Source organism: Ranitomeya variabilis, chromosome 5 (assembly GCF_051348905.1).
Source record: "Ranitomeya variabilis isolate aRanVar5 chromosome 5, aRanVar5.hap1, whole genome shotgun sequence".
NCBI lineage: Eukaryota > Metazoa > Chordata > Amphibia > Anura > Dendrobatidae > Ranitomeya > Ranitomeya variabilis.
In genome coordinates this window covers 48729597-48754119 of record NC_135236.1, presented here as the reverse complement: position 1 = coordinate 48754119, position 24523 = coordinate 48729597, and the positions used below count along the sequence as shown (strand labels likewise).

The window sequence follows — 24523 nt, the reverse complement described above, 5'->3', positions numbered from 1 at the left end:
TAGCTTTCACTTTCTTTCAGGGAACATCATCAGCACTTCTTTACAATTAACTAGTTGGATACATATAACTTTCTCTCACAAACATTATCATCACTTCTTCTTTATCAAAGCATTATTGCTATTTCTCAGTCTTAAGCAATACGATTCTCTCAAGTGCAACATATGAACACCCCTTTAAGAGGGGACCAAGTCTCTATGAGGTAGCATATCTTCTCAAGCTACCAGTCCTTACTCAGCAAAGGTTCCGGTGTGGTATCTTCACAAAGAGTCCTTTTTGAAGTAAAACCAGTAGGGAGCGCCTTTAATAAGGTGCAAACTATGTACAAAAAGTTTGTATCATGCACTGTTCATGATTGCGGCAGTTCTGGAAACTTGTGCAAAACTCAGAAAAACAAACAAAACAATAGGGATCCCGGGTCAACAAAGGGATCCCTTTAAGAGTTAACCCTGGACGGGTTTAGCAGCCAAACAGGAAACAGTAACTATATACATACTCATGGTATCGAGGTTTATTCTTCCAAATCTGGGGGTTTTGGTCCCTGACCTCTGACCGCTGCGGCATCTGTGCCGGTAGCAGGTCCCGCAGGGGCCGCCAGATCACCCGGTGTCTGGATCTGAAGGCTGACCTTGCTTGCAAGTTCAGTAGCCGCTACTAAGCGTACGGTGGTGATGGTCACAAGATCTGGCAAATCTGGATCTGTCATGATCGGGGCAGCAGGTGACGCCCCCTCAGGCTCACATCGCCGGACATCCCGAGCGCACCATCCTTGTGCGCTCCTGTGACGGGTGTACGTCACCCGGTCCGCCCTTCGTAGTGGATCGCCATTCCGGTCGCAGCAGGGAGTTTTCACGTTGTAACTTGTAACAAAGACGTCAGTGGGTAGCCCCGGCTCCTGTATGGAACCCCATCCCCTCTTCGGGTGGAAGGCCAACACAGTCCCCCGCTTTACCACGCCTTTCCTGCCATGCACAGACTTTCTGCGTTGCGTATCATGTTGTTCAACCTCGTCTCGACTCTTCCAGTGCTGGATCAAGCATTGATTGTACTGTTCCCAGGTAAGTATTGCAATGGTGAGACCATCCCCCGGGGTCCCATCTGGCTCAACCCAGGGGGTGTCCCACCGGAGCATCACCCCGTCTGGGCCCACATCTATGGGCTCTCCCCTCTTGGTCGGTAGCGGCGGTATCAACTTCCCCATCGCGCTGGGGGTGAGGACCACCCGCTCGACTGTGAACGAATGGTTACTGTTGTGGGGAGGATCGGTCGCGAGAGCGGGACCGGGCAGGGGAGCAGGGGCGCCGTCCATACCTGCGCCTGATGTAGTTCCACCGATGTCGATCCAGTCCGTTGACAAGGACGCTGGAGTCGGCTGCAGCCCGGACCGCGGCTCCTCCACTGCGGTCTCCGGGGGCGGCTCCGTCTTCCGCGACTCCTCCTCCGTTGGCTCCGAGGTCGGGATGGGTAGGTTCAGCTCCGCTGCCGGTTCCAAGGACTTCGGGTCCTCCCGCTGCAGTGGACGTGGGTCTGCCTCCGGTGAATGAGGGCAAGCCGGGACCGTTCCTCCCTCGTTCTGGCACTTGCTGTTCATCGCCAGGGTCCGATAATCGGTGGCAGTGCATGCATCGGACCCCGCCATTTCTCCAGGGCCGAGCTTCTCCGTCACCTGCTTCCCGCCGCTCCAGGTCAGGGGGTGGTCCCCTGTTTCGAGGCAGGTCACCGCTTTGCAACAAGAGGTGCAGGGGGCGGTCGCCGCTTCTGGCGCCACTTTGGTAGTCTCCTCCCTTGGCACGCCCTCCTTCTTCTCTGGCGTAGCAATGGCGGCGACTTTTGGCGGGAACTTTTGGCGGTAAATGGCGCAGCACAGTCTTTGCAATAAAGTACAGTCCAAGCACAATAAATCACAGTTCCTAGGCACACATGACCTGATTCTTCAGGCTTAAGTAGATCCTGTTCGTGACGCCAAGTTCTGTAGCGCCCCCACCGCCGCAGGGCCGAGGGGTACCCGGTACCGGGCCTGTGAGTCTCTGCTCTGGGGTTGTCACGGTGGCTAGGCCCCGGTCCGTGACCCTGCCGTGGGGCGCACAGTAGATGCCAGATACGATGTGTGGATGGATGATAGTGGTGGTGCGGTGCAGTAAATAACGAGGACACCAGGTTGCAGTCTCTTTACCTCTTTACTGAAGATCTCTGGGTCCTCAGTCCAGAATACGGTTCACCAGGCTGCGCAAGTCCGGCCGGTCCAATGGCACTTCCAGAGTTCTCTTCACAGGTGGAAATCTGTGCCTTCCTGCTTGCGCTATGTGTTGTGGTCCTTCCCTGCTGTGCTTACGGAAAGTCCCCACAACTGTTGTGTCTGTTTCTTAAGTTCCCTCACAACTCGATTAGATGATGTTCTGCTAATCCTCCGTCCCTCCCTGATGTTCTGGTTGGGACGGCACCCGTTTGACGGGTAGGCTCGGAGCTCTTCCGGGACCCTAAAGTCGCCCCTCTCCACAAGTTGCCCCCCAAGACTGCATAGGTGATTTAAGTTAGACAGCCCGCCTTAGACTGACTGTCCTGCCGCTGTTTAGAGTATTGCTTGAAGCTAGATATTATGATACTCTCTCGGCGTTCCGGCCACCGGTTGTGCGCCTCAGTAGGATGTTGCCTCGGTCTTACAGCACGACTCCTACTGGTGTTCTCCTATTGCTTTGATCTTGTTTCTCACTCAGCACAATCTATCTCGCTTCTAATCCTTCCTTGGGCACCGCCGCTATCCTGAGCAGGCACGGTCCCGTTACGTTCACTCAAGTTGCCAAGCCTCTGTCAGGATCCCACCCCTGACAGAGACCCTACTGTATCTTCCCCCACAATACCCTCTGCCACAAGGTGTTGCCTGGTTCCAACCCAGTCAGCTTCTGATCTAACTTCCTGCCTGACCCCCAGTTTACCCACTATGGTGGGGAGTGGCCTAGTGAATAGAACCCTTAGCTCCCCCCGGAGGCCCAGCTGTGAAATGTATTGGTGTCTGTGATACCTGATCAGATGAACTCCTTCAGTGCCATCAGACGTGCCATAGCTCCCCTTAGTGGCGGAGCCACAGTACTGCAACGACCAGGACTCTGGGGCGCTGCATAAGCAACCACCCAACCGATGATCACCTTACTACTGCATCCCCAAATAACCTCACTACTACTAATACTACATCCACAAGATCCTACTCCACATGTACCACTACTACTAAATCCACAATACATCCACAAGATCCTACTCCACATGTACGACTACTAAATCCACAATACATCCACAAGATCCTACTCCACATGTACCACTACTACTAAATCCACAACAGATCCACAATACAGCCACAAGATCCTACTCCACATGTACCACTACTACTAAATCCACAATACATCCACAAGATCCTACTCCACATGTACCACTACTACTAAATCCACAACAGATCCACAATACATCCACAAGATCCTACTCCACATGTACCACTACTACTAAATCCACAATACATCCATAAGATCGTACTCCACATGTACCACTACTACTAAATCCACAATACATCCACAAGATCCTACTCCACATGTACCACGACTACTAAATCCACAACAGATCCACAATACAGCCACAAGATCCTACTCCACATGTACCACTACTACTAAATCCACAATACATCCACAAGATCCTACTCCACATGTACCACTACTACTAAATCCACAACAGATCCACAATACATCCACAAGATCCTACTCCACATGTACCACTACTACTAAATCCACAATACATCCATAAGATCGTACTCCACATGTACCACTACTACTAAATCCACAATACATCCACAAGATCCTACTCCACATGTACCACGACTACTAAATCCACAATACAGCCACAATACAGCCACAAGATCATACTCCACATGTACCACTACTACTAAATCCACAATACAGCCACAAGATCCTACTCCACATGTACCACTACTACTAAATCCACAATATATCCACAATACAGCGACAAGATCCTACTCCACATGTACCACTACTACTAAATCCACAATAGATCCACAATACAGCGACAAGATCCTACTCCACATGTACCACTACTACTAAATCCACAAAACAGCCACAAGATCCTACTCCACATGTACCACTACTACTAAATTCACAATAGATCCACAATACAGCCACAAGGTCATACTCCACATGTTCCACTACTACTAAATCCACAATACAGCCACAAGATCCTACTCCACATGTACCACTACTACTAAATCCACAATACATCCATAAGATCGTACTCCACATGTACCACTACTACTAAATCCACAATACAGCCACAAGATCCTACTCCACATGTACCACTACTACTAAATCCACAATAGATCCACAAAACAGCCACAAGATCCTACTCCACATGTACCACTACTACTAAATTCACAATAGATCCACAATACAGCCACAAGGTCATACTCCACATGTTCCACTACTACTAAATCCACAATACAGCCACAAGATCCTACTCCACATGTACCACTACTACTAAATCCACAATAGATCCACAATACAGCGACAAGATCCTACTCCACATGTACCACTACTACTAAATCCACAATAGATCCACAATACAGCGACAAGATCCTACTCCACATGTACCACTACTACTAAATCCACAAAACAGCCACAAGATCCTACTCCACATGTACCACTACTACTAAATTCACAATAGATCCACAATACAGCCACAAGGTCATACTCCACATGTTCCACTACTACTAAATCCACAATACAGCCACAAGATCCTACTCCACATGTACCACTACTACTAAATCCACAATACATCCATAAGATCGTACTCCACATGTACCACTACTACTAAATCCACAATACAGCCACAAGATCCTACTCCACATGTACCACTACTACTAAATCCACAATAGATCCACAAAACAGCCACAAGATCCTACTCCACATGTACCACTACTACTAAATTCACAATAGATCCACAATACAGCCACAAGGTCATACTCCACATGTTCCACTACTACTAAATCCACAATACAGCCACAAGATCCTACTCCACATGTACCACTACTACTAAATTCACAATAGATCCACAATACAGCCACAAGGTCAAACTTCACTTTACCACTTCACTACTACTACATGCACAAGATCATACTCCATCCATAATACATCCACAAAACGTTACTCCACTTTACCACTGCACTACTACTTTATCCACAAGACAATACTGCATCCATAATACATCCACTAGATCATACTTCACTTTACCACTTCACTACCACTTCTGAAATACTGTGATCAGTTCTGGGCACCACATTTTAAAACAGACATTGAAAAACTGGAGCAAGTTCAGAGAAGAGCTATCAGTATAGTGAGTGGACTGCAAACTATGTCCTACAAGGAATGAGAGACTTTTTTTCACTGTGCTAGCGGTGAACTCACCGAGGTCACATAGTTCAGTGACCAGAGGTAAACTCAATGACGTCATCGCCAGTCACTGACACTGCGTTTGCTGCAGCTCATTCACCAGTGGTTCTCAGCCTGGACGGTCGCATCTTGGCACCATCCAGGTTGAAAACTATTTATCCTCAGACATGGATTACGATGTGGGACAGAGCAACGGAGAGGTGAGGGATATCGTTGGTTTTTATTTTGTTTTATTACATGAGACGAGGGCTTCGGTGGAATTAGGCATTAGGTGAGTATAACTGTGTTTTTATTTTTTTTAAAAAAGTAAAATGTATTTTTTTTATTTCAAATAAAAGAGTTTATTCTGGCTGTGTCTTTATTTACTATGTAACTATAGGATTAGTAATGGATATGTGTCTTATAGATTCTTCTCTATTACTAAGCCATAGGCTTGATGTCACCTGACAATACAAAGGTGACATCAACCCCACAAATATGAACCCCACTTGCCACCGCTACAGGGCAAGTCTGGTTGTCAAAAATGGGGGGACCCCATGCCGTTTTTTCAAATTATTTATTTAAATAATTTTAACCCCTTTCTGACATCAGACGTACTATCCCGTCGAGGTGGGGTGGGCCCGTATGACCACCGACGGGATAGTACGTCATACGCGATCGGCCGCGCTCACGGGGGGAGCGCGGCCGATCGCGGCTGGGTGTCAGCTGCATATCGCAGCTGACATCCGGCACTATGTGCCAGGAGCGGTCACGGACCGCCCCCGGCACATTAACCCCCGGCACACCGCGATCAAACATGATCGCGGTGTACCGGCGGTATAGGGAAGCATCGCGCAGGGAGGGGGCTCCCTGCGGGCTTCCCTGAGACCCCCGGAGCAACGCGATCACTCGCGTTGCTCCGAGGGTCTCCTACCTCCCTCCTCGCCGCAGGTCCCGGATCCAAGATGGCCGCGGCATCCGGGTCCTGCAGGGAGGGAGGTGGCTTACCGAGTGCCTACTCAGAGCAGACACTTGGTAAGCCTGCAGCCCTGCACAGCAGATCGTCGATCTGATAGAGTGCTGTGCACACTGTCAGATCAATGATCTGTAATGTCCCCCCTGGGACAAAGTAAAAAAGTAAAAAAAAAAATATCCCCACATGTGTGTAAAAAAAAATAAAAAATAATATCCTAAATAAAGAAAAAAAAATATATATTATTCCCATAAATACATTTCTTTAGCTAAATAAAATAAAAAACAATAAAAGTACACATATTTAGTATCGCCGCGTCCGTAACGACCCAACCTATAAAACTGCCCCACTAGTTAACCCCTTCAGTAAACACCGTAAGAAAAAAAAAAAAAACGAGGCAAAAAACAACGCTTTATTATCATACCGCCGAACAAAAAGTGGAATAACACGCGATCAAAAAGACTGATATAAAGAACCATGGTACCGCTGAAAACGTCATCTTGTCCCGCAAAAAACGAACCGCCATACAGCATCATCAGCAAAAAAATAAAAAAGTTATAGTCCTGAGAATAAAGCGATACCAAAATAATTATTTTTTCTATAAAATAGTTTTTATCGTATAAAAGCGCCAAAACATAAAAAAATGATATAAATGAGATATCGCTGTAATCGTACTGACCCGACGAATAAAACTGCTTTATCAATTTTACCAAACGCGGAACGGTATAAACGCCTCCCCCAAAAGAAATTCATGAATAGCTGGTTTTTGATCACTCTGCCTCACAAAAATCAGAATAAAAAGCGATCAAAAAATGTCACGTGTCCGAAAATGTTACCAATAAAGACGTCAACTCGTCCCGCAAAAAACAAGATCTCACATGACTCTGTGGACTGAAATATGGAAAAATTACAGCTCTCAAAATGTGGTAACGCAAAAAATATTTTTTGCAATGAAAAGCGTCTTTCAGTGTGTGACGGCTGCCAATCATAAAAATCTAAAAAACCCGCTATAAAAGTAAATCAAACCCCCCTTCATCACCCCCTTAGTTAGGGAAAAATAAAAAAATTTAAAAATGTATTTATTTCCATTTTCCCATTAGGGTTAGGGTTAGGGCTAGAGTTAGGACTAGAGTTAGGGCTAGGGTTAGGGCAAGGGTTAGGGCTAGGGTTAGGGCTAGGGTTAGGGCTAGGGTTGGGGCTAGGGTTAGGGTTAGGGCTAGGGTTGGGGCTAGGGTTAGGGTTAGGGCCAGGGTTGGGGCTAGGGTTGGGGCTAGGGTTAGGGTTAGGGCTAGGGTTAGGGCTAGTGTTATGGCTAGTGATAGGGCTAGGGTTATTGCTAGGGTTATTGCTAGGGTTAGGGCTAGGGTTAGGGCTAGGGTTGGGGCTAGGGTTGGGGCTACAGTTAGGGTTGGGGCTAAAGATAGGGTTAGGGTTTGGATTACATTTACGGTTGGGAATAGGGTTGGGATTAGGGTTAGGGGTGTGTCTGGGTTAGAGGTGTGGTTAGGGTTACTGTTGGGATTAGGGTAAGGGGTGTGTTTGGATTAGGGTTTCAGTTATAATTGGGGGTTTCCACTGTTTAGGCACATCAGGGGCTCTCCAAATGGGACATGGCATCCGATCTGAATTCCAGCCAATTCTGCGTTGAAAAAGGAAAACAGTGCTCCTTCCCTTCAGAGCTCTCCCGTGTGCCCAAACAGGGGTTTACCCCAACATATGGGGTATCAGCGTACTCAGGACAAATTGGACATCATCTTTTGGGGTCCAATTTCTCCTGCTACCCTTGGGAAAATACAAAACTGGGGGCCAAAAAATAAGTTTTGTGGGAAAATAAAGATTTTTTATTTTCACGGCTCTGCGTTGTAAACTGTAGTGAAACACTTGGGGGTTCAAAGTTCTCACAACACATCTAGATAAGTTCCTTGGGGGGTCTAGTTTCCGATATGGGGTCACTTGTGGGGGGTTTGTACTGTTTGGGTACATCAGGGGCTCTGCAAATGCAACGTGACGCCTGCAGACCAATCCATTTAAGTCTGCATTCCAAATGGCGCTCCTTCCCTTCCGAGCTCTGTCATGCGCCCAAACAGTGGTTCCCCCCCACATTTGGGGTATCAGCGTACTCAGGACAAATTGGACAACAACTTTTGGGGTCCAATTTATCCTGATACCCTTGTGAAAATACAAAACTGGGGGCTAAAAATCATTTTTGTGAAAAAAAAAGAATTTTTATTTTCACGGCTCTGCGTTATAAACTGTAGTGAAACACTTGGGGGTTCAAAGTTCTCACAACACATCTAGATAAGTTCCTTGGGGGGTCTAGTTTCCAATATGGGGTCACTTGTGGGGGGTTTGTACTGTTTGGGTACATCAGGGGCTCTGCAAATGCAACGTGACGCCTGCAGACCAATCCATTTAAGTCTGCATTCCAAATGGCGCTCCTTCCTTACCGAGCTCTGTCATGCGCCCAAACAGTGGTTCCCCCCCACATATGGGGTATCAGCGTACTCAGGACAAATTGTACAACAACTTTTGGGGTCCAATTTATCCTTACCCTTGTGAAAATACAAAACTGGGGGCTAAAAAATCATTTTTGTGAAAAAAAAAAGAATTTTTATTTTCACGGCTCTGCGTTATAAACTGTAGTGAAACACTTGGGGGTTCAAAGCTCTCAAAACACATCTAGATAAGTTCCTTAGGGGGTCTACTTTCCAAAATGGTGTCACTTGTGGGGGTTTTTAATGTTTAGGCACATCAGGGGCTCTCCAAACGCAACATGGCATCCCATCTTAATTCCAGTCAATTTTGCATTGAAAAGTAAAATAGCGCTCCTTCCCTTCCGAGCTCTGCTATGCGCCCAAACAGTGGTTTACCCCCACATATTGGGTATCGTCGTACTCAGGACAAATTGCACAACAACTATTGTGGTCTAATTTCTTCTCTTACCTTTGGGGAAATAAAAAAATGGGGGCGAAAAGATCATTTTTGTGAAAAAATATGATTTTTTATTTTTACGGCTCTGCATTATAAACTTCTGTGAAGCACTTGTTGGGTCAAAGTGCTCAACACACATCTAGATAAGTTCCTTAAGGGGTCTACTTTCCAAAATGGTGTCACTTGTGGGGGGTTTCAATGTTTAGGCACATCAGGGGCTCTCCAAACGCAACATGGCGTCCCATCTCAATTCCAGTCAATTTTGCATTGAAAAGTCAAATGGCGCTCCTTCCCTTCCGAGCTCTGCCCTGCGCCCAAACAATGGTTTACACCCACATATGGGGTATCAGCGTACTCAGGACAAATTGCACAACAATTTTTGGGGTCCAATTTCTTCTCTTACCCTTGGGAAAATAAAAAATTGGGGGCGAAAAGATCATTTTTGTGAAAAAATATGATTTTTTATTTTTACGGCTCTGCATTATAAACTTCTGTGAAGCACTTGTTGGGTCAAAGTGCTCACCACACATCTAGATAAGTTCCTTAGGGGGTCTACTTTCCAAAATGGTGTCACTTGTGGGGGGTTTCAATGTTTAGGCACATCAGGGGCTCTCCAAATGCAACATGGCGTCCCATCTCAATTCCAGTCAATTTTGCATTGAAAAGTCAAATGGCGCTCCTTCCCTTCCAAGCTCTGCCCTGCGCCCAAACAATGGTTTACACCCACATATTGGGTATCAGCGTACTCAGGACAAATTGCACAACAATTTTTGGGGTCCAATTTCTTCTCTTACCCTTGGGAAAATAAAAAATTTGGGGCGAAAAGATCATTTGTGTGAAAAAATATGATTTTTTATTTTTACGGCTCTGCATTATAAACTTCTGTGAAGCACTTGTTGGGTCAAAGTGCTCACCACACATCTAGATAAGATCCTTAGGGGGTCTACTTTCCAAAATGGTGTCACTTGTGGGGGGTTTCAATGTTTAGGCACATCAGGGGCTCTCCAAATGCAACATGGCGTCCCATCTCAATTCCAGTCAATTTTGCATTGAAAAGTAAAATGGCGCTCCTTTCCTTCCGAGCTCTGCCATGCGCCCAAACAGTGGTTTACCCCCACATATGGAGTATCAGCGTACTCAGGACAAATTGTAGAACAAATTTTGGGGTCTATTTTCTCCTGTTACCCTTGGTAAAATAAAACAAATTGGAGCTGAAATAAATTTTGTGTGAAAAAAAGTTAAATGTTTATTTTTATTTAAACATTCCAAAAATTTCTGTGAAATACCTGAAGGGTTAATAAACTTCTTGAAAGTGGTTTTGAGTACCTTGAGGGGTGCAGTTTTTAGAATGGTGTCACACTTGGGTATTTTCCATCATATAGACCCCTCAAAATGACTTCAAATGAGATGTGGTCCCTAAAAAAAAATGGTGTTGTAAAAATGAGAAATTGCTGGTCAACTTTTAACCCTTATAACTCCGTCACAAAAAAAATTTTTGGTTGTGCTGATGTAAAGTAGACATGTGGGAAATGTTACTTATTAAGTATTTTGCGTGACATATGTCTGTGATTTAAGGGCATAAAAATTCAAAGTTGGAAAATTGCGAAATTTTCAAAATTTTCACCAAATATTAGTTTTTTTCACACATAAACGCAAGTTATATCGAAGAAATTTTACCACTATCATGAAGTACAATATGTCACGAGAAAACAATGTCAGAATCGCCAAGATCCGTTGAAGCATTCCAGAGTTATAACCTCATAAAGGGACAGTGGTCAGAATTGTAAAAATTGGCCCGGTCATTAACGTGCAAACCACCCTTGGGGGTGAAGGGGTTAATGTCATGTCATGGGGATCCCTCTATTATTGGTAACCAACCTTACTAAAACTGACAGCTGAGGGTTGCAGTTTTGCCTGGCTGCTTATCAAAAATACAGGGAAGCCCACACGTTCTTTTTTTTAAATTATTTATTTAGAGCGCAGGAGCTGGCTGATGAATACTCCCATCAGCCACACCTGCTGTTATTAGCGTCAGCAGACTTAGCCTGATGGGAGTAGTAGTCCCATAAGTCGATACCAGTCGATCACAGCTGCAGGCTCATGCTGTCTTCTGACAACGTGGGAACCGCGGCTGTCTGACCAACAGTAATGATTTTGCCACCAATCAATGGCAGTGTTTGCCGTGCTGTCATGCACATGGCAGCGCGATAAACACCTGGACTTTTGGGTGCCAAACCCGAGCAGTCTGTGTTCAGGTTACCAAACCCAAACAGTAGCACAGACTTCCTGGTGAAGTCCGTGTTTCTTCGGGGTACATGCCTGAACAGTAGGTGTTCGGTATGGACTCTGAACTTTACTTTTCGGGTTTGCCCATCTCTAGTCTTCAGTTCAGAGCACCTGTTGACATTCTTCAGCACCCAAGTTACCATGTTTAATTGCAAAGTTGAGTCACTTGGCCAAGTTATTATATTAATGGTAGGATTATGACCATTATTCTCCCATGAAGACTTCTTCTAGCCAGACGTTTCTGAACAGTAGCTGGGTGCCACTGGTTACTGCCAGTTCTAACCAGCCTCCAGTGGCACCAAAAGGAAGTAAGAATCATGGGTGTTTCATCTGCTGCATCGTCTACGTTCCTCAACATTGCCCATTTCTTGGTGTCCTCAATGCTGAGAAATACAGGCAGATACTGCTCCATCATGCAGTACCATCGCCAATTCATCTGTTTGGCCACAAATTTATTCTGCAGAAGGAAAACAACTCCAAACATCCAGCCAGTGTCATTAAAAACCATCTTCAGCATAAATAAGATCAAGGAGTCCTAGAAGTGATGATCTGGCCCCGCAGAGCCCTGATCTCACATCATCCCGTCTATCTGGGATCACAGGAATAGACAGAAGGATCCGCACAAGCCTCATGCACAGAAGATCTGGGGTGAGTTCTCCAAGATGTTTGGTACAACCTCCTGCCGAGTTCCTTCAAAATTTGTGGTCAAATGTGCTTTCAAGTAGTGATGCTTTAATTAATTTGATTAAAATTTCTCTTTCTGTTCATTTACTTTACTTTTTGTTAACTGCTAAAATAATAAACTATTATCACTTCTGTTTTAAAGCTTTCTTAGTTTTCATTATTATTACATCTTCATGATTACACCCCACAGAGGCCACTTCATTACTACTATGCCATCTACAGGATTGTACCTCACTGATATTAGATTATTACTGCTACATTCTCAAGATCTTACACCATTACTACTCATTGATGTCCCCTCAAAACTATGGCGTCATCTCCAACTTCACAATCTGGTGATATCACATCACATTCCCTATTCCTCCACTGATGGCATCTCATCTCTTAATAATACTTCCCAAAATCATTGTTGTTACACTACCAATCCAATGAAATCGTCTCGAAACTGGTATCACTTCACGACTACTAATAATTCACCATGATCCATCTCCAGTCATACTACCCAAATACTAATATTCCTACCCCAGGCCATATGGTATCTATGTTAATCCAGTAATATAACCTCAAATCCCCCTCTGTTACCAGTCGGCAAGTATATCACCCATTATTAGTACTGTATGCCCAAGTCAATATTGTCTCGCTACTACTTTTATTATATTATAATTTAAAGGGGTTGGGCTTCCAGATTCTGAAAACCACTGCAGTTTTTTTTTTAAATAACACACTGTGCATTACTTGCACGTTTTGGTCCAGTGCTGAGTGTCTGACGCTGCTCCTGCACCTCTGAGCAGCTGATGTAGTCATGTTGGGCAGACCTGCTGAGCTCACTGATTGGCTGCAGCGCTGTTGGCCTGGTATTAACACTGCAGACAATAACAGATGCCAGGAGCAGTGGCTATTATAGTAGTTATATTCTTGTTTATGGGGGCAGTATTATAGTAGTTATATTCTTGTACATAGGTGCAGTATTATAGTAGTTATATTCTTGTACATAGGGGCAGTATTATAGTAGTTATATTCTTGTACATAGGGGCAGTATTATAGTAGTTATATTCTTGTACATAGGAGCAGTATTATAGTAGTTATATTCTTGTACATTGGGGCAGTATTATAGTAGTTATATTCTTGTACATAGGGGGCAGTATTATAGTAGTTATATTCTTGTACATAGGGGCAGTATTATAGTAGTTAATAGTAGTTATATTCTTGTACATAGGAGCAGTATTATAGTAGTTATATTCTTGTACATAGGAGCAGTATTATAGTAGTTATATTCTTGTACATAGGAGCAGTATTATAGTAGTTATATTCTTGTACATAGGGGCAGTATTATAGTAGTTATATTCTTGTACATAGGAGCAGTATTATAGTAGTTATATTCTTGTACATAGGAGCAGTATTATAGTAGTTATATTCTTGTACATAGGGGCAGTATTATAGTAGTTATATTCTTGTACATAGGAGCAGTATTATAGTAGTTATATTCTTGTACATAGGAGCAGTATTATAGTAGTTATATTCATGTACATAGGGGCAGTATTATAGTAGTTATATTCATGTACATAGGGGCAGTACTATAGTAGTTATATTCTTGTACATAGGAGCAGTAGTATAGTAGTTATATTCTTGTACATAGGGACAGTATTATAGTAGTTATATTCTTGTACATAGGAGCAGTATTATAGTAGTTATATTCATGTACATAGGGGCAGTATTATAGTAGTTATATTCATGTACATAGGGGCAGTACTATAGTAGTTATATTCTTGTACATAGGAGCAGTATTATAGTAGTTATATTCTTGTACATAGGGGCAGTATTATAGTAGTTATATTCCTGTACATAGGGGCAGCATTACAGTAGTTATATTCTTGTACATAGGAGCAGTAGTATAGTAGTTATATTCTTGTATATGGGGGCAGTATTATAGTAGTTATATTCTTGTACATAGGGACAGTATTATAGTAGTTATATTCTTGTACATAGGAGCAGTATTATAGTAGTTATATTCTTGTACATAGAGACAGTATTATAGTAGTTATATTCTTGTACATAGGGGCAGTATTGTAGTAGTTATATTCTTGTACATAGGGGCAGTATTATAGTAGTTATATTCTTGTACATAGAGACAGTATTATAGTAGTTATATTCTTGTACATAGGGGCAGTATTGTAGTAGTTATATTCTTGTACATAGGGGCAGTATTATAGTAGTTATATTCTTGTACATAGGGGCAGTATTGTAGTAGTTATATTCTTGTACATAGGGGCAGTATTATAGTAGTTATATTCTTGTACATAGGGGCAGTATTATAGTAGTTATATTCTTGTACATAGGAGCAGTATTATAGTAGTTATATTCTTGTACATAGGGGCAGTATTATAGTAGTTATATTCTTGTACATAGGGGCAGTATTATAGTGGTTATTTTCTTGGTCATAGGGGGAAGTATGGTAGAGGTTTAGGTTTTGTTTTTCTATTACATAGTAGTCTCAGCTTTATTTTATGACCGTCACTATTTTGGCTTGAAAAGTGACAACCACATTTCTGAATCAAAAATCTGTTTATTGCTGCGCTTTTCTCCCCTCACCTCTTGGCAGTACAATGAAATTAAATTAGTCAGTAAGGGGGGGGGGGGGTAAAAATTGAGCGAAGTTAATGAGTTAAGTAGTTTTATAATCCTACCTTGATTTTCGGCCTGATTGGAGGGGCATTCAGAATAAGATTATTAGGAACGTCCCTAATTTCTTCATGTGAACGTTATTATGATAGGATTTAGAAATGGTCACCATATCAGTAAATGGAAGACTGAGGTGTGTAGTATAATTAATTGGATTAGAAAGGTGCGGAGGCCATGGCGGTCGCTGTATGGACTTGCATCCTGACCTTTGTAGACGTGTTCATGTGACATTTTGTACTTGTGGTGCTCTTCATTAATACGATATACTAATGGTATTACCCCACCCCCACCAAATGAACTGAAGCAAGAATAAGAGAAGCGTACGATAAAGGAAAAGCCTGTGGAGGAAGCATCCATCAAAGAGAAAGCTGACTGCGAACCAATACTGCACCGCTCAGCAAAGTACAAAATGCAGTTTGCTTTATTTTTTAATTTAGTTCTGCTCGCTGAAGCAGCTGCAATGCAATTCTCAGGATCGACAGTAAATGAACACATTCAGCTTATGCAACCACCATACCCTGCTGGCCTCCTAGCAAAACACAGACCGGTGCCGCACAAAGTGGGTCATCAGCGGTGCCACCCGAACCCACCCTGAACTGCCCACGGGGCCTAGAAACTGCAGGCACTCCCAATCTTCTGCAATGACACCGTGTCTAGTGGCGGACCCCCATCTTAGGACTGTAAGTGCTCCCCCTCCTGCCTTGTGACATCGCTCATCCATTGCTCAGGGGGGCAGAAATTTGCCAGTTTGCTCCTGCTAGAGGGTGAGGTTGGATGTGAAGTAAACATATGAATAATAGATATCAGATGGAGACAATATGACCTGATGCTCGGTGGACGCAGGGTGCAATTATTAATGCCAAAGGCGGGCCAACAATGGTGGCAGCAGTGTGAGACGAGTGGGCAGGACAGGAGCTTTTTATGACCCTTACTTTAAGATACCCCTGCACTGCCCAGTTGTCAATTTTCTCCTCTCTAGATAGTACGATGGTCCTGTTGGTTATCTTTACTGAATTTAGGAGGTATCAAATATTAGAACTTCTACTACTCTAGAAAAAGCGATATTCCTGTTGACAGTGTTTTATCAGAGAGAGATTATCACTACAGGACTAGCTGCTTCGTGCCTCCTAGTCCAACCACACACCCCCAGCGCTGATTAGCAGTTCTCTGTCACTATACAATGTACACAGAAAGCAGACTCTATCATAACTGCGGCACCCAGTAAATTAAGTGACACATCGCTGGAATCAGGGTCTCTGTCCCTACATCATGCTGTTGTCATATTGGATAGCAAAAAATTAATCATGTAAAAGAGGAAAACGTTTATTTATTCATGCAATACAATAAATCCAGAATGTAAATTTAGAAAACATATTCGGCCATTCATCAGAAAGATGCGAGTTGCTAGCGGTGCAGTGGAGGAACTATGAATGAAGTGCTGCGGGGGATGCGCCTGACTGACACATGAAAGACACAGCCTGTGACGTCAGTCATGTCCTCTACAGCACTTCTTACATGGTTCCTCCATTGCACCTCTAGCAATTCACATGTTTCTGATGAAGGTCCGGATACAGGACTGAAACGTTAACATTTCCCGGATTTAGATTCTGGATTTAATGGCTTGCATGAACAAATAAACGTTTTCTTCTTTTGTGTCATCCATTTAAGTTTTTATCTACATATTATACTAGTGCAGCAGTAGAGCCAAATATAAAGGGGTGGTTATCCCAAAATCAAAGACACAATACGTGGTGTCTGCAGTCCGCCATGCACCTGATACTAAATAGAGGAGTCGGCGAGATTCCGCTGTGCTGCCCAGGAAAAATATACAGTGCAAGATTCAGCCAATATTATTATCTCTGGTGAAGTCCACTAATTGACGTATCACAAACTGGTTTTCGACCCTGGACAGGGACCTTCATCAGATGATCACCTGACAAAGGCTCCTGTCCGGAGCCGAAAATCGGTTTGTGACCTGTCAACTTGTGGAAATAGTATTCGCTGAATATTGCACAGTATCGTTTTTCCTCGGCAGCGCGCCGCCATCTCAATGATTCCTCTGTCTCATATTAACCCGTTCTATCCCCGAGCACATTCTCTCCGTCTCCCACCTTCAAAGTGGAGTTGATCTAACAGTTACCAGGTTCTACTGTGTCACCGGACGCCACCAAAATTGTACCCTTGTGTCACAGCAATAAAAGGAGTCCTTCTGAGGATAGGCCATCATTTGGCAGAGGTAGGACAACTGGTCCGCTCACCAATCCGCAGTTTGCGGTTCCTGCGGTGGCCGTAATAACCCACGTACGGATTAGGAGCCACACAGCTCTCTACACAGTGTAGTGACCACATGGCCAGGAATGGTGTCATGTATTTGGGTAGGGTATTTGGAGCATCACATGGCTGCCTTACGTCAGATTCGCTGTCAGAAATCTGTGAACACTTGAAGGAACACAATTTACACTTCCAGAAGAAGTCATTAAGCGTGGAACTTATTTTATATAACATCATAACATGACAATGATTTGCCGCTTCTCTCGCCGCCGTGACCATTTACATGTGTCAGGTAGACTGACAGCCGTGCAAATCGTCCTATTCCACATGAGCAAGTTGCCACACGAGATACCTCCGCAAATCAGACAAGCGTCATCAAAGAAACAGTTGTTAAAAGCTATAAGCACCGTATTCCTGGGATTGGTAAGCGGGGGTTATAAAGGGGAGGTCCAGCTTAGAAAACCAAATTACATACCCCATTATAGGGAAGTATGAGTTATTTCATGGGGTTCTGTGTTCACTTGGTTAGAGGGAAGAATGGTTATAAAGAATGGAGGACTTGTCCTATACTGCATTGATATGAATGGGCACCATGTAATGCTCAATTTCTCCTGTGGAGGCACTGCAGGGAAAATAAACACTTATTGTCAGCTGATCATGGAAGGTCCAAGCAGGAGGACACTTTATGATGTGGATATGACCCCTTAAAGAACACCTTTAATGACCATAACCCATGTAATATAGAGTCTATATCACATAATCCGCTTACCCCCAGCACACTCAATGTCTTATGGCGTCAGGTTTATTATATATCTCCCCTACAACCGATTCAGCTCTTGAAATGGTCTTGATAACATTATCAGTAGAGAAGAGAAAAGTCCACCTTCTCCTCTTGTCCAGAACCTTATTCTGTGGTCAGTGGTGCGGACACATAGCATACATATGGCAGGAAAGGTTAGAGTTATCCATGCGTTGAATTAGGAGTCAGCAATTTCAATCTGAATTGCTCGAAGACTAAATATCAAATGTATTCCCTCCGGGATAGTTGTCCATCTGTGATATAACATGAACATCTAGAAAACTACCATGATGGTGACTATCTATCCTACGGAGGCAAATAATGTTCTCCAGCAGTATCGTATGTGTGATCAGAGTCGGACACATGAACATACACAATCATCGTTACCAGTAGAAAACCGCAACCATTGATGAAGCGAAGCATTGCACCAAGAAAATCTTGGGGCCAAGAATTGACCAAGTGATTTATGGTGATCATTAATGACTAAATGTTGGAGCTAATCTTGTCCAAATGAATTTTCGTTGTATTTTCTGGATAAGTGAGGCCAATCAAGAGATATCTGAATATTGGATCCAACCACTTGTCAACACAATCTCGTATTTTCGAGAAGTCTACTCAGATCCTTGTGCCTCTTGTTGGCTGATTGAATCTCGTATCAATCTCTTATAGCCAACCACTGGCCCAGCTTATTTTTAGGCTTAGTTCTTCCAATCTAAATTTATTTTTTAAGGATTAACCTATATTTTAACACCAACCTGTGAACAAAGATGAATTTGTGATTAGATCCTGGCACCAAGAGCTCTGCAAACTTCAAGCCTATCATCTGAATCACATCATGTACCCCTTCGTGAGTTGGCCCACAGCTCATTAATCCAGCCTGGATCATTTACAATGCTTATAATCAGCTTGACATGCCAGGTAATGGGGCTTCACAAAGTTCCCACACCCAAACAATTGTAAAATTGAGGTGCTACTCATATTGCCCTATAATGAAATGACCCCATACCACTGGGTACACCAGGATGGCCTCATGGTGGTGATCTGGACCCTCTCAACCACTCAGAGGCTTGTAGACAGCTGACATTGACCTGTTCAAAGCAGGATGTGATGTAGATGAGTCCACGATATATTACAGGTCCCCTCTTGGCGCTTGTGGCTGAAGGGTGGAGCACACTTTGTACACGCAGTGCATTCTAGATCTTGGATCCTGAAGAGCACTTTGGCATGGGGCAATTAGTGGGTACACTAGCCTAAATTGATTAGGGTATGAGTTGAAAGACCCACCATATTGAGATCTAGCCTAGTGACTGGTGCTGACAGAAGCTAGCCTCGTTGTCCTTGTGGCGCATGTGACAGCACGGGACATTATGTTCTTTTTTATGTAGAGCATTCCTACAAGATGTAGAAGGAAACACATTCACAATACAAAAGGAAAATCAAATCACTCCATGAAAAAATTTCTCTAATACATTAGTTTCACTGCTTTACATCTCTACAACTCATAGATCGCCAGCTCCTCCGACCATCTCATGGAAATTATATGCACATTAACCCCATTATACAGCAGATACAACACCTCCCATATCACCATTCAGGGCTGTGCTTTGCCTCAAATGTGCTCACAGCCCTACAGTGTCTGCAGCAAAGCTCCCAGCGCTGACCAGTATGTGCTCCTATCACATCTCGCCAGGAAAACAGCCCAGAGGGTGGATGTCTCCAGACATCACTACCGAAATACAGACCCCAATATGACACCTGAAATGGGAGAGATAGATAGATAATAGATGATAGATAGATAATAAATAGATAATAGATGATAGATAGAAAGATAGATAGATGATAGATGATAGATAGATAATAGATAGATATATAGATAGATAGATAGATAGATAGATAGATAGATAGATAGATAATAGATGATAGATAGATAGATGATAGATAGATGATAGATAGATGATAGATAGATAGATAGATAGATAGATAGATAGATAGATAGATAATAGATGATAGATAGATAGATGATAGATAGTAGATAGATATATAGATAGATAATAGATAGATAGATAATAGATAGATAATAGATGATAGATATATAGATAGATGATAACTAGATAATAGATAGGTAATAGGTAGATAGATAAATAGATATATATTATCTATCTATTATCTATCTATCTATCTATCTATCTATTATCTTTCTATTATCTATCTATCTATTATCTATCTATCTATCTATCTATCTATTATCTTTCTATTATCTATTTATTATCTATCTATCTCCATTTCTGAATATGATATTACCTGTCCCCTGTATACATGAGCAGGTGCAGTGCGGGTACACATGATCCATACGTGTGCGTCTACATTCCAGTGTACACCTATGTAGAGCACAGGTATGACCAGGAGGACTGCACCTTGCACACTGCAGTGGGGACATATGCACTGTACGGTGTAGAATACAATGCATGAACGCATACACAGAGCATCACTAGGGCTATATCTGCCATCATCTCCGTCAGCTGGTAAATCACTGGGCTATGTGCATAGAATGCTGCATTATCAGGCGGATTTATTAATGGAGCATTGCACTGCAGTGCTATATATAGCTCCATACATGTTTGATATATGCTATGCCCAGTGTTCATAGACAACACAACCATATACAGTGAATGATGGGGACAGCGACATACATAGTGCTGCCCATTTCATTGACACATTTATTACATCGCCCAGACAGTATATATGTGTGTGTATACACAGCTACCATACTGTACAGATCAGCTGCATGCCCGTATAGATACCTGCACATAATAATAAATAGATGATAGATAATAGATAGATAGGTAATAGATAGAGAATATATAATAGGTAGATAATAGATAGATGATAATAGAATAAAGATAGAGAAGTGACCCCCCCAATACTGCACATTGCTGCCCCATTTACCATATAGGAGCGGGTGTATATCCACATCCCATAGATCCAGCCACACGTCGGACATATAGGGCACAGCACACCTCACCATATGGACTCGTATATATGGGACAGACTCACATGACGATCCAGACCTGGATGAACACATATAGTAATGGACACTCATACATCTCCTGTAGATATAGATTTTCCTACTTCTTTGGTTTTTATGGCATCAACATAAATACAGTGGACCATTATGGCATGGAGACATGTTTAACCCTTACAGTGCTCCACGGCCTATTGGACCCCCAGTGCCAAGAGTGAAAAGGATATGGCCATTCGGTGATTTTTTTGGCGTATTTCCTCACCACGTTGTCTTCGCTGAAGAGGAAGAGGGAGCGGTTGACGGTTAGGCAGCTCTGCCGTACTGGGATCGGGTTGTACAGCGCCATAGTTCGGGCCCTCTGTGCCATTGACTGTTTGTAGATCCGCTGGGCCCCCGGGGGCCCACCTTGTCGACTTCCACGACCTGCGCCTCCCCCACCACGGGCCGGCACCTCGTCCCCGAAGCGAGCCCCCATGATGTCGGGGACAAAGTCCGCGGGTTACCGGAAAGTGAGGAGCAAGGAAAAGATGTAGGAAAAGAAGAGGTAAGGACGCTGCAAAGCATCACATCTCATGCAGACAGGCAGCGTCCCGGGTATGACTGCACGCTCCTCAGGTATCTCCACAGACAGGTGCTCCTATAGAAAATGCAGGAATATACCGAGAGGACCTCTCAACTTATCGGGAGAAGACACGTCCGCCCATTAACAAGTCAGAAATACGGAGAGAATTCTATACAGGGTCTTCATGCACGAAAGTCCGGGTCATGGCAGCAAATGGAGATATATCTGTAGAGAGGTGACGGCTAAGATCAGGGGGCGATCACACATTCCCTCGCCGCCAGGACTCGTCTCTTTAAAAAAATGACAAAAAATAAATAAAAAAACAATAATAATAATAAAAGGGAAAAAAAGGAAAATTAAAATAAAAAAAAAAAGATTGAGGGGTCTTGCGGTGCGGACCCTCTCCCCTGTGCGCTCTGCCGTTTTCAGACCTGCCGTTTTCAGAGCTGCATCTTTCAAGATCCTGCAATCCGTCCGGGGCGGTGGGAGGAGGAGGACGTGGAAAAGAAGGAGGGTGGTGGTAGTGGGTGATAGGAAGAGAGAGCGAGAGGTGGTGGTGGTGGGGGGAACCCAGGGAGAGCGAGAGGAGGGAGATGAGGCAGGCTTCAGAGTATGGGGGAGCCTTGGAGAACCTCACGATGGAGCCACCATGACATTTGGAGATGGGAAATCATTCACAATGGGTTATAGATTGATTGGTGATGGGCTGGTGAAGGGGGCTGGAGTGGGGGGTGGCTCCAGCAATGCTTGGCACCTCCATTATATTCCTGACACCCCATTATTTTAGATATAGAGGCTCCAATGTGTCCAGTGCTGGAAGAAGCTGCTCAATCCTCCACAGCAGCAGCGGAGGGAGAGATCCAGCAGGGGAGGGGGAGAGACTGGAAGAGAAGGAGGGGAGAGATATGCTGCAGTCTCCGCTCCACTCCCACCACTCCCCCAGCCCTATGCAATACTGAGGTCTGCCTGGGATCGGCCATTGGGAGCCATAAGAGGCATCCAAAGTCCATACTGGAGAAGACTATGGGTCACCTATAGCCCAGGGACTGGGGATAAAGGTGCAGGTGTCACTCCTGCTGGCTCCCTACCTACACATGATAGCCCCAGGCCAATCACTGCAGCAGCTGGCCGCCAAACCCACACAGGAGCCTCTAATGGTGGGGGGATGAGGACAGGAACACGACAAGCCAAGTGGAAAGTGACAGCAGGGGGTGAGCAAAATGGGAGCTGGAGGATGCATTGGCCTGGGCTGACACATCATCCAGGTGCTGCTCTGCACAGAAGCTGGGGGTCAGCAGCAGAGGGCGCTAGTGAGCAGGAGGCAGTGAGGTGTCAGTACAGTCTGGGCTGGGAGCTGTCCAAGTGCTGATCCGCCTCACCACACTACCAGAGCAGCAGCACAGCCTGGGCCACTGCATGGCGACACTGCACCATTAACCCTGCTCCTGCCGGCTGGAGAAGACTAGGGAATGCAGAGACCTCACTGTATAATATAGAATGGCTGAGCTACCAGCTATCTGACCATCCATCCTGCTTACACTGCCCTGTGTCTGCCATTCTGTGCCAGTGCTGCAGCATGTGTCTGGTTAATGGGGTAATTGTCACCACTGTGAATGGCGCTGTCACTGCTCCATCTATGACGCGACCTGCGCTGCCATCATTTCCTGACACTGTCATCCAGTCCAGTCAGAGACATCACTAGTGCAATGTTGGGTGATTACCAGCAATGAGCTACTGAATGATGTCACCAAACAAGCACATTATTCAATGACTCCACTATACATACTGCTTAGTGCTACCACTGCCCAGCCCCTCTACTACCACTGCCCAGCCCCTCTACTACCACTGCACAGCCCCTCTACAACCACTGCACAGCCCCACTGCTACAACTGCACAGCCCCTCTACTACCACTGCCCAGCCCCTCTACAACCACTGCACAGCCCCTCTACAACCACTGCACAGCCCCACTGCTACAACTGCACAGCCCCTCTGCTACCACTGCACAGCCCCTCTACCACCCCTGCACAGCTCCGACTCTACCACTGCACAGCCCCTCTGCTACCACTGCACAGCCCCTCTACTACCCCTGCACAGCTCCAACTCTACCACTGCACAGCCCCTCTGCTACCACTGCACAGCCCCTCTACTACCCCTGCACAGCCCCTACTCTACCACTGCACAGCCCCTCTACTACCACTGCACATCCCCTCTACTACCACTGCTCAGCCCCTCTACTACCACTGCACAGCCCCTCTACTACCACTGCACAGCCTCTCTACTACCACTGCACAACCCCTCTGCTACCACTGCACAGCCCCGACTCTACCACTGCACAGCAACTCTACAACCACTGCACAGCCCCTCTACAACCACTGCATGGCCCTTCTACTACCACTGCACAGCCTCTCTACTACCACTGCACAACCCCTCTATCACTGCACAGCCCCGACTCTACCACTGCACAGCCACTCTACAACCACTGCACGGCCCTTCTACTACCACTGCACAACCCCTCTGCTACCACTGCAAAGCCCTGACTCTGCCACTGCACAGCCCCACTACAACCACTGCCCAGCCCCTCTACTTCCACTGCACAGCCCCTCTACAACTACTGCACAGCCCCTCTGCTACCACTGCACAGCCTCTCTGCTACCACTGCACAGCCCTTCTGCTACCACTGCACAGCCCCGAGTCTACCACTGCACAGCCCCTCTACAACCACTGCACAGCCCTTCTACTACCACTGCACAGCCCTTCTACTACCACTGCACAGCCCCTCTACTGCCACTGCACAGCCCCTCCACTGCCACTGCACCGCCCCTCTACTACCACTGCACAGCCCCTCTACAACCACTGCACAGCCTCTCTACTACCACTGCACAGCCCCGACTCTACCA

The 24523-nt window shown here is 44.8% G+C and overlaps 1 protein-coding gene across 1 annotated transcript in view; it reads right to left on the bottom strand.

The window, feature by feature from the left end:
* Positions 1-22456, bottom strand: part of CACNA1A (calcium voltage-gated channel subunit alpha1 A) — a 351768-nt gene extending 329312 nt beyond the window's left edge. Inside the window, exon 1 of the mRNA XM_077261846.1 lies at positions 21291-22456. Within this exon, the coding sequence (XP_077117961.1) occupies positions 21291-21538 (248 nt within the window). The 5' untranslated portion in view covers positions 21539-22456. The remainder of the gene's footprint in view (positions 1-21290) is intronic.
* Positions 22457-24523: the final 2067 nt, after the last annotated feature.